Source organism: Nanorana parkeri, unplaced genomic scaffold (genome assembly GCF_000935625.1).
Source record: "Nanorana parkeri isolate BGI_ZX_2015 unplaced genomic scaffold, ASM93562v1 scaffold840, whole genome shotgun sequence".
NCBI classification, from domain to species: Eukaryota; Metazoa; Chordata; class Amphibia; order Anura; family Dicroglossidae; genus Nanorana; species Nanorana parkeri.
Window position 1 is genome coordinate 302,168 of NW_017307108.1, and position 9,942 is coordinate 312,109.

The following is a 9,942-nucleotide window of genomic DNA, read 5'->3' on the forward strand; positions in this document are numbered from 1 at the left end:
TCCAGTCTTGAGCCCTGTCAGACACCACAGGCAGGTCTGTGACCTGACTTGTCTGCACTGCAGTTAAATTGTCATGAGAGGGGTGTTGGCATTGCAGGCCTCCTGATGAAAATGCTGGATGTCTTTCTGTCTGACTTAAGCATGTTTCCTGGAACCAAGCATGCTGTAAATGAGTGTCAGAACTACTTATTCCAGGTCATCAACTCAGACAGCACTGAAGTCCAAGTATCAGAATGGCAGACCAAAACTAGCTTTTCATAAGGACAGTCCAGCAATGGCATTCGCAGTAAATCTCTTATGACAGTGTCCCTTGAGGCCAGGTTCACACTATGCCGATCCGTGACTGTGCGGCAATCGTGTCACGGAATCGCCCGCCACTGGCGGTTCCATCATTTTCTAATGGCATCCCAGTCAAGCCAGGCGGATCGCGTGGTTTCCCGCCCCAATTACACACGCGCAATCGAACACGATCGCGGCTTAAACAGGCGCACGTCGTGTAACGCAAATAAAAAAGGTACCTTTTTTTTCTGCAATTGCCGCGCGGATGTAACCCAATTAAAATCTATAGGGCCGCGCAGCAACCCGTGTGCAACTGCACACGATTGCCCGGTCCCGGGGAGGCGCGAGTCGGATCGCCCAGGTCTGCACCAGCCTTCAAGCAGCACAGCCTGATCCATCTCCCTGTCTTCAGATTGTGATTCCAATGTGGAGAAGCAGCAGCAGACATATGAATCATCACTCTGCTCTCTCCTCTTGTCCTGTGCCAGCACATGTTCAAGCAGCACACCAGATTGGCTCCTTGTACTGCCTGATGAAGGGGATCCTGTGAGACCCCGAAACGTTGTATTGAGTGCATCACGTTATGCTGCACATACGTCAATAAACAGACGTATTTGGAGTGCCGGTGTCTATATTTCATTGGCTCCTTGTGCTGCCCCCTCCCTCTCCTAGTCTGAGTGTTTCTGTACAGGGCTAGATTTAGGTAGTATTTTTTTTTTCTCATTGCTGCAATTTTTGATTTGTTGAGTATTTTGTATCTGTCTGGAGTTCGGCTTTACTATTAACTTTGAGACAATCTGTCCCATCACCACTGTTATTATGTGGTGTTGTGTTTCCAAAATTACAACAAATTTCATGAATGTTCTACTGCCCATTTTGGCTGGACATCCCCCTGGCACATGACACGTAAAGTGGTGTAGCTATGATTTAATACCGGTTGTGTGTGCTTCAGCTCTCTGTCGGTTTTATGTTCTTCCAGATGGCTCCTCTAATCATGTTTACAATTACCAGCCTTGCGATCACCCTCGCCAACCCTGCGATGGTTCCTGTCCCTGTGTGATTGCACAGAATTTCTGTGAGAAGTTCTGTCAGTGCAGCTCTGAGTGTAAGTTACATACAGATGTAAAGGACTATGGAAGAGACACAATGACTATATAGATTTACTAGAATATATGGGGGGAGGAAATGGAGAATATATGGTGGTGTGTAGTTTTGTGTCTGTTGTGCACCTTTGACCACACTAATGTAAATAATTCATTAAGGCCAAAACAGGTTCCCTGGATGTCGCTGTAAGGCCCAGTGCAACACCAAGCAGTGTCCATGTTACCTTGCTGTGCGGGAGTGTGACCCAGACTTGTGTCTTACCTGTGGAGCTGCCGATCACTGGGATAGCAAAAATGTTTCATGCAAGAACTGCAGTATTCAGCGGGGATCCAAGAAGGTCAGTAATACAGACAAGATACTCGGTTTAAAATTCCTAGGGGTTTTCAAATGTTATTGTTCAAGAGCAGTAAGCTAGTACACGCTTCTGAAGGAAGATTTACCTTCTCACATACAGATAAAGGTGATTTAAGGAATACGTGCACACTCATACACTCCAAGTCGGATAATACTTTATTATACACACACACCTTGCACACAAACCAAACTTTGTGTGCAAGGCATGTCTACAATAAATGTATTATGGAAGGAGACGCTTTGTGCCTGTGCCTTCAGATTGTTCACGTGTGTGTTATGAATAGCACTGTAATACATCACACTGGGGGAATTTATGAACATGTTTGTGACAATTTTTTGGAGCAAAGACCAAAATGTCGAGCTAAAAGCAAATATTTTTTCTCTGATATATATATATATATATATATCTCCTTTTTTTTAAGTGGTTTTTGCGACATAATAATGTTTCACTCACTGCACACGTTTTGCATAATTTCCCAAGTGCGCAGTAATTGCACCCAGCATTTGTGACATTGAAAACCCTCCAAACTGACAGACATTCTTAAAGTATTGCAAAGATAATTCAGTTTAATACCCTCACTTGAGGTAAGCACTTCATGGTATACAGCTGTCCCCTAGGAGGTTCCCTGCAAGCATGTGGTAATTAAGGCCTGTTTTACAGCGCGTAGGAACGCGCTGAAAAACGCCCTACGCCCAAAGGAGTACAGGAGCTTCTTTGGGGCGTATTTGCCGCGCATATCCATTAGGATACAGCCGGATAGCCCTCGGAAATGTGCGTTTGTTGCGCGTTTTTTTACTGCAAAGCGCAGTAAAAACGCGCGGCACGACGCGCATATTCCGTACGCCCAGTTGTGATCCCAGCCTTAGAGACAATTATCCTGATGAAGGTATTTAGGAATTAAACATGAACCAGGATAATAAATCTGCCGCTATATGCACTAGAAATCATAGTTTAAAAGACGCCGATGATGTCACCAAATTGATACATTTCCTCCACTCTGTTTTGCTACACTACCGTGCATTGGGGTAGTGGTGGCAACACGTTGGTGTGAATGGCTCCTAAAGAGAACCTGTCAGTATAGAAATGTAGGAGACGCTTCTCAGTTCTTGTTTTGTAATTGAAGTTCTGGGGTTGGACGAGTTATCCTTGATACACTGCTCAGTAAACCACTGACCTGGAGCACACATTCCAGTGAAGTTGGGGTTCCTGACCTGCAGTCTTCTTCCTGGTCAGCCACTTACTAAACAGTAAAGCAAGTATAAAAATGACAAACCCTGAACTTGCACCTTAAAAAACAAGTCTGTGGTAGCAAGTTACATATTTCTGCCCTGACAGATTCCCTTTAAATGTTCCTGCAGCTCATGGATTGGAGTGACTTGCTCCCGATTGTCCAATAATTTGGTTTTAAATCGACAATTGACAGTAATATTGCCTTTTTTTGTGGGCTAGAGGCATGTAACAAATACCCTGTCTGTGTTTTGCTTCTCCTCTTTCAATAACACTTGGTCCCGCAGCCCGATTTCATCCATTTCTGGCAAAAGGGGCCCAGTGCTAGGTAAGGCCTCTTGAATTCTTGCAATAGATGCACGTGATTGGGCAGTATGGCTGCCTTGACATTGGGAACGTTGCCGAAAGTAAGCTGACCATTTCAGAACATTCCTTTTACAACAATCATGGGACATAGCCAAGCATTAACCTTCTATTCATGTCCTGCATTCTTTTTGTGGCTTACAATGAAGGGTAAATGCCATTGAATGTGTCCAGCTTTGTGATTCTGCTGCTTATGCCTGCCATTTTCTCATATTGATCGTCTTGCCATTTTGAGCTGCTTTGCGTTATGTGACAGTGACATGGACTGTATCCTGCAATGTAATGTTCCATAGAATATTGCACCCCTGTGCACTTCAATACATGCAATACATTTCACATGCTAACCTGCTTAAATAAGGGACTTCTCTTATTTTCCAGCATTTGCTTCTGGCTCCTTCTGATGTAGCTGGCTGGGGAATCTTCATCAAAGAACCCGTACAGAAGAACGAGTTCATCTCTGAATACTGTGGAGAGGTAACCCGAGAACATATCCACACAAATACACACTATGCTACTTTTACACATGTGGGATGTGAGCAAGTTGTTGGATTGTGTTACAAGTTTCTGGAATGAGAACAACTTGTGTTTCCCTTAGCAGCTAGTTGAATACTTCCTTTCTGTTTGCTACTTAGTTGCTTTGGGCAGTACAGATCATTGTAGGTTAGACAGTGAGGCCCGTCGTCAGATGGGGGAAAAGTGTAATTTTTCAAAATAGGTAAATGGTGCTTTATGAGTAACTGCAATACAGACATCTGCATAATTGGGTACGTTCTAGATGAGGCCTAATGTAGTATTAAAGGAGAACTATGGGGTCAAGGCTTTTCCCCATAGTTCTCCTAAGGGTAACGGGAGGACACAAACTAGCGTCCTCCCGTCTCCCTACAGTACTCGCGGTATACTGAGACGCCGCAGCCGGGACGGATCCCGACAATTATGTCTGGATCCGCCGAGCTGCGTGAGTGACAGCTGGCTCTGCCTATCTAGAGGCAGAGCCAGCTGTACCCGCCCCCTCCCCCGTCTGATCCGCCAGTCAGCGCTGGAGGATTGGAGCGGGGAGGCGGGAATCCAGTTCCTCCACTATCACGGCTCTCTGCCGTGACAGGATCGAGAAGTGAGCGAACGCCGGTATGTGTTCACTCCCCGATCTACTGACCCGACCTGTGACAGTCTCATTGTCACAGGTCGGCTAGAACTATGAGGATAGTTCTCCTTTTAAACACTCAAACTTTCTTTCAATAATCCAGATCAAACAAATCTGCATGCACAGCAAAGTATTTCTTTACATTTTTGCCTAAGCATTTACAGTCGTCAAATGCTAACTCCAACTCTCTCAGCTTCACTTCCCTGAACTTCCTGTCCAGTACAAGACCACAAGAGACAGAGCAGTCTTCAGCAGCTGTTCGTGTACTAGTTTAGAGAAGGGAGCAGGAAAGTGGCTTGGCTTGTTGTGCCTGTGTGTTTCTGGAGACGCACACGGCTTACTAGCACACGCAAGGGTGTCTCCATAGGTCTATGCAAGGGAAAGCAGCCACCCCAAAACAAGGTATCAGGACCAGGGCTCAGGGGACAAGCTGCTTCTGCAGGAAACTAAAACTTTAAACATCAAGTCAAGGGGAAGAATCCACTGTAAGTGTTTTAATCAGCATTTGAACGGCTTAAAAACCTTTTGACTTTAATATCACTTGAACCCTAATTTGAACGAAATCTCTCCTATAGAATCTAAAAACCTTTTATACATCGCTAGATAAACTCGTCTTTTTTTTTCTTCTGCTCTAAAGCTGCTTTGCCTGCTGAGCTCCCCTTTTGGCATCCATGTGAAGTAGCCAAAAGCAAAACGAATCGTTTTTTGTCACCTTTTTGTTGAAGGTTTACAAAGTTATAAACTGATTTTTATTTCTTGTATAAAATGTATATTTTACACGTGAATGTTTAAAAATAGGATGAGTCCATGGCATTTAAGGTTGCTGTATTGCTCGGACACTAGAGGGTAAACAAGGTTGCATGCTTGGCTTTCTAATGATAAAGTCAAGCACTGCCTTTTCACTTGTTTGCTGCCTCAAAACCCCCTACGGAGGGGAATGTGTCCGCCTCTGACTTCTTCAGGTGTGGCCATTGGGAATAGAGCTGAATAGCAGAACAAATTCTATTTTTCATTCTCTTTAGCCATTATAGCTACCGAGCTCTATAGTAGCTGCGGGTCAGGAGCTTGTGCCCCTTTGTAGGGTGTTATTTTTACACTGCTTTCCTCCTACATTACATTCCTGCTTTATGTATGAAAAGAAGTACTGCTTATAATTCCTCCTTGGCAACCAATCACTTGTTCCCTGACATTTTTTGCTCATTGGTTGCTAGGAGGTGCTACTCATTCTTAGGCCCGTAGTGAGTGAGTTGTGTCGTTCTATTGGACAAGGAGACAAAGCCGCAAAATGTGAGGCTAGCCAAGTAAGATTGGAATCCTTAGTACTGCTTCTGTACGCAATACCTAATACAAAATGAATATTATTGTCAATATGTGTAGTTATGGGAAGCCCCCACCCCCCCCACACACACAGACCTTTTCTCTACAGTCACTAAAGCTAATATTCTTAGAATATGGAGTGAGAAATGTGGAAGGGAGGATGTGCAGGCTCTATTACCAATTCTATGTATTGTGCGGATTCCGCTGTTACCTGTGTCAGACATTGGGTGCTGATAATTGGGATAATGAAGTCCATGGCTTTTCTGATCTGCGAGCAATTGATGGATCAATGTCTATATATAGATGTACTGTATACAGTTAAGTGCTCATCTATATGCTGTATTTCACAGATTATATCTCAGGATGAAGCCGACCGCAGAGGCAAAGTCTATGACAAATACATGTGCAGCTTTCTCTTCAACTTGAATAATGGTAAGCCTGACAAGGCCGTCGTCTATGTTGCCAGGGTATCGAACAATGCTTGTCGCCCTCTATTGTTTCAAGATGTAGCTGGATTGTTTTCCCCCTAACTAGCAAAACTGTCTGTTTTATATTATATTTAATATTATGAGAAGATGAAAGGAAGGGTAATGGGAAGCAAACTTTGCTATCAGCTCAGCATTCCGCTTGTCAGGGCTGCAGACTAATGTTAGAAATGATCTGCCAGTGATGGAAAATAATTGGAATGGTCAATTCTTACTTGGAAAGAAGTGCCATATGATGGGGTTAGACTTCCACACACTCCTTAAATGTGGATTCTGGAGGACTGGAAATGGCACGCCTGTATAAAATGCATGTTGCGTGTTGTAACTATGTAGTAATGAGCTACTTGCATAGCTGGACTAGGCAAACCTGCTGCAGATGTTTTATTCACTTGCCCAATGGGTCATAAAGCATCCTCTGTGTTATGTCAGTAACTGACCTGTGCATTCTTCATAACCGTTTGTATTTCTCTTTTTAGATTTTGTAGTTGATGCAACCCGCAAAGGAAACAAAATTCGCTTTGCAAATCATTCTGTGAATCCAAACTGCTATGCAAAAGGTATGTGGTATAGCTCGTTGTTCTTGAAGGGCCTGTGTACATTGCTGAGGTCCTATAAACCAGTTAATCTAGAAATGAATGGAAACCGCATACATTTATAACCAGCCTTTGTAGCCGGGTGCACATAGGAAGGATAACAACAATACAAAACACAAAAAGAATCCCCAGAACACCTTCCAGCCAGCCAGCCTGCAACAAAACAAGTTACCCTGTCAACAGTATGCATTAAAATCAGAGGTTTTAGTTGCACAAACCTTTGGCCAAAAATATGTAGAAGCCACACTGCCCCATCAAAGCGCCTCAGTGAAGTGTGGTCTTAACACTATTTATGAATCTCCATGTTGGAGGATATTAATGCAGTCGATGGATTAAATGCAGGTGTACCTGGAGGCAGCCTACTCCTCCTCCAAAAGGTACAGAGACGCACTGGAGTAATATATACCAGTTACACACGGGACATTATGGCTCCTCTGCTCTCATTTACATATACAGAGGATTAAAGGGAAGTTTCTTCTTTTTTAGGATGGAAATGTGATCAACTTAAAGTATATGTATTGGAAACTTTTTTTTTTAACTTTGCAGTAATAAAAACTTGCTAGGAGTTCTAATCCTTCCTGTGCCCCACTTGGTAGATTCACCTGTTTGTCCTGAGACTGAAAGTGATGGTGAAATCCCAAGTTTTTGGTTGTGACCAGAACAAGAGTAAATCTTCAGATGGGGACACCTGTTTCGTGAACAATTGTCTGAGGGGAATTCAAAGATTTTTGTAGGACTTCCCCTCTCTTTTGTGGAACAGGAAGTTGAGGACTCAGGGTTTGATCCCTTCCATATGCTTCCGAAACTAAAACATCCTTTTGGCTGTACATAAACATTTAATGGAAGTGATCCTATTAATGTGAGTTGTTTTAGATGCTTGGTTCCTGCCGTTAGTTTGTGGCTGTAGAAGTACATTGCGGGAGCCATGTTTGTTAAATCCGTAACAAACTCAGCATAGTGTTACTATATAGTAGTCACAGTCCTTACCGTTTCACTCTAAAGTCTTCTAGAGCGGCCTGAATGGAAGCAGTAGACTCTGTCTGAGATTATGATGGCAGTTTTGGAAGTGATCACAATGAAGTGCAGGTAGCCTTCAGCCGAGGAGAATCTTCGCCTATATATTATACAGTAATAGAAATGTTATGAAGCAAGCATAGAAAAATGCCAAAGTCCCATCAAACGACTTTAAAGTACTAGCTCTGTGTGTAATCACTAGGAATATGTTATCATTTCCATAAGTTATTCCTGCCCTCTAATTACTGTACCTGCAGGATTCCTATTTTATAAGATCCATCCTAACCGAGCACAGTATACAGTTACAATGCGGAAGCAATGAAAACGTGTGTTGACCTATGCCTGACTGAAGATCTTTTTTTCTTGTTTCAGTAATGATGGTGAATGGTGACCACAGAATAGGCATTTTTGCAAAAAGAGCCATCCAGACAGGTGAAGAACTGTTCTTTGACTATAGGTATGTATGGTAACAAAGCAGTCTGTAACTGCAGACATGTTTACACTACTGTAAAGGGAACATTGGATACTTGTTTCTACTAAAGGAATCCCACCAGCCATTGACCAGTGATTGATAATCCTATACCGGTCCCTTTTGGCATTCTTCAAAGTGAATCTGTGGTTTGCCCATGCAGGACAAAGCCGCAGGTTTACTTTCATGCAGATCCTTTCCTTTACTCTGCACACTCCTAAGGGCCCGTTCACACTAGCCCGTCCGCTAAAATGATGTGTTTAAGCAGGTGGTCTAAGTGCATTGTGGCAACCCCAGCAGTGTGCGTGATCATTCCTCACGAATAGCATAGTCACCTGAGACTACAGGCACTGTCCATGTCCTCTTTGCTGCTATACTCCAACAAAACACTTGATGCACACAATACTTGTGAACTAATGAATCCCGAGTCATAACTGACAGTGTAAGGAAAAAAGTTATCCAGATTGCTATTGTAAAGTTTTTGTATTTTACTGTCATTTTAATGACACTAGTAACCTAATAAATACCTCAAGCGGAAAGATTTGAAAATGTTTCAGACTGTTTTTTGAGTTTTTTTTATTTTACCCGAAAGCAGGAATTCAGCTGTAGGCTGGTAGCCCTAGGACATTGTCCTGTTCTCTGCACCGGCTCTGTGTGGTGGGAATTCCTTTAGTTACCTTGACATTTGTAACCGTCTCAGAGTTTTGGTGTTCCTGTTTTGCCAGAATGTTTACATCCAATTTGCTTTTTATTTTTTTTGTTTTAGGTATAGCCAAGCTGATGCTCTAAAATATGTGGGTATTGAGAGAGAAATGGAAATCCCTTGATTCACCAGCTACCTCCTCTTACAACCCATGCCTTACCTTCTTCAGGAATTTCTAATACTGGCTCAATTTTAGCTACAAGAAAAAAATGAGTTGAAGTTCTGAATTTACCGAGTACTGTACAAGTAATTTATAGTGACGTCAAAAGAAGATCCATTATGCTTTTTTTTTTTGCCAGATGCAAAACGTTTTGTACTGATGAACTTTTGGCAATAATGTATTGTGGTACATCTCCCACCTCAAATAAACTATACTTGAACTTCTTTATCTTTTGTGTGTGCGATTTCATCTATAATGTTTGTAATCATTCTTTTCCTACGGGCTTGTTCACACCAATTGCAGTGCATTCCAGAGCGGTAGCTGCTGGAACGCACAGCAACTGTTCACTAAACTTCCCCCTTCGTTCTGGGGCTGGAAGGGGCGTGCTGGTGCATTGAAGTCAATGGCTTTGCAGCCGCCGACTTCAGTGTATGGCCACGCCCCCTCCCGCCCCAGAATGAAGGGGGAAGTTTAGCGCACCCCTGAGACTTTTCACACCTGAAAGTCTTTTAGCAGGGTATTTGCTGGCTTTTCTCCAGTCTGGTCTGGATCAATGTTTGGCCTTGAGCATCATAAAAGGGCAAGTCTCAGCCTTTGTTATCCTCTTTATTCAGCCGATAGCCTCTCGCTTTTTGGGAGGGCGTTGCTTCCATTGCTCCCCCATGAAATCTTAACCTTGTTTTGTCAGTCTTCAGAACCCCCCCCCCCCCTTTTACCCCATCAGGGGTATTC

The 9,942-nt window shown here is 43.2% G+C and overlaps 1 protein-coding gene across 1 annotated transcript in view; it reads left to right on the plus strand.

Moving 5' to 3' along the window:
* EZH2 (enhancer of zeste 2 polycomb repressive complex 2 subunit) overlaps window positions 1-9,434 on the plus strand; it is a 52,649-nt gene extending 43,215 nt beyond the window's left edge. The window contains exons 14-20 of the mRNA XM_018565395.1: window positions 1,259-1,384; window positions 1,542-1,720; window positions 3,707-3,802; window positions 6,137-6,218; window positions 6,748-6,828; window positions 8,251-8,335; window positions 9,114-9,434. Coding sequence (XP_018420897.1) covers window positions 1,259-1,384; window positions 1,542-1,720; window positions 3,707-3,802; window positions 6,137-6,218; window positions 6,748-6,828; window positions 8,251-8,335; window positions 9,114-9,174 — 710 coding nt within the window. The 3' untranslated portion in view covers window positions 9,175-9,434. The remainder of the gene's footprint in view (window positions 1-1,258; window positions 1,385-1,541; window positions 1,721-3,706; window positions 3,803-6,136; window positions 6,219-6,747; window positions 6,829-8,250; window positions 8,336-9,113) is intronic.
* The last annotated feature ends 508 nt before the right edge of the window (window positions 9,435-9,942 follow it).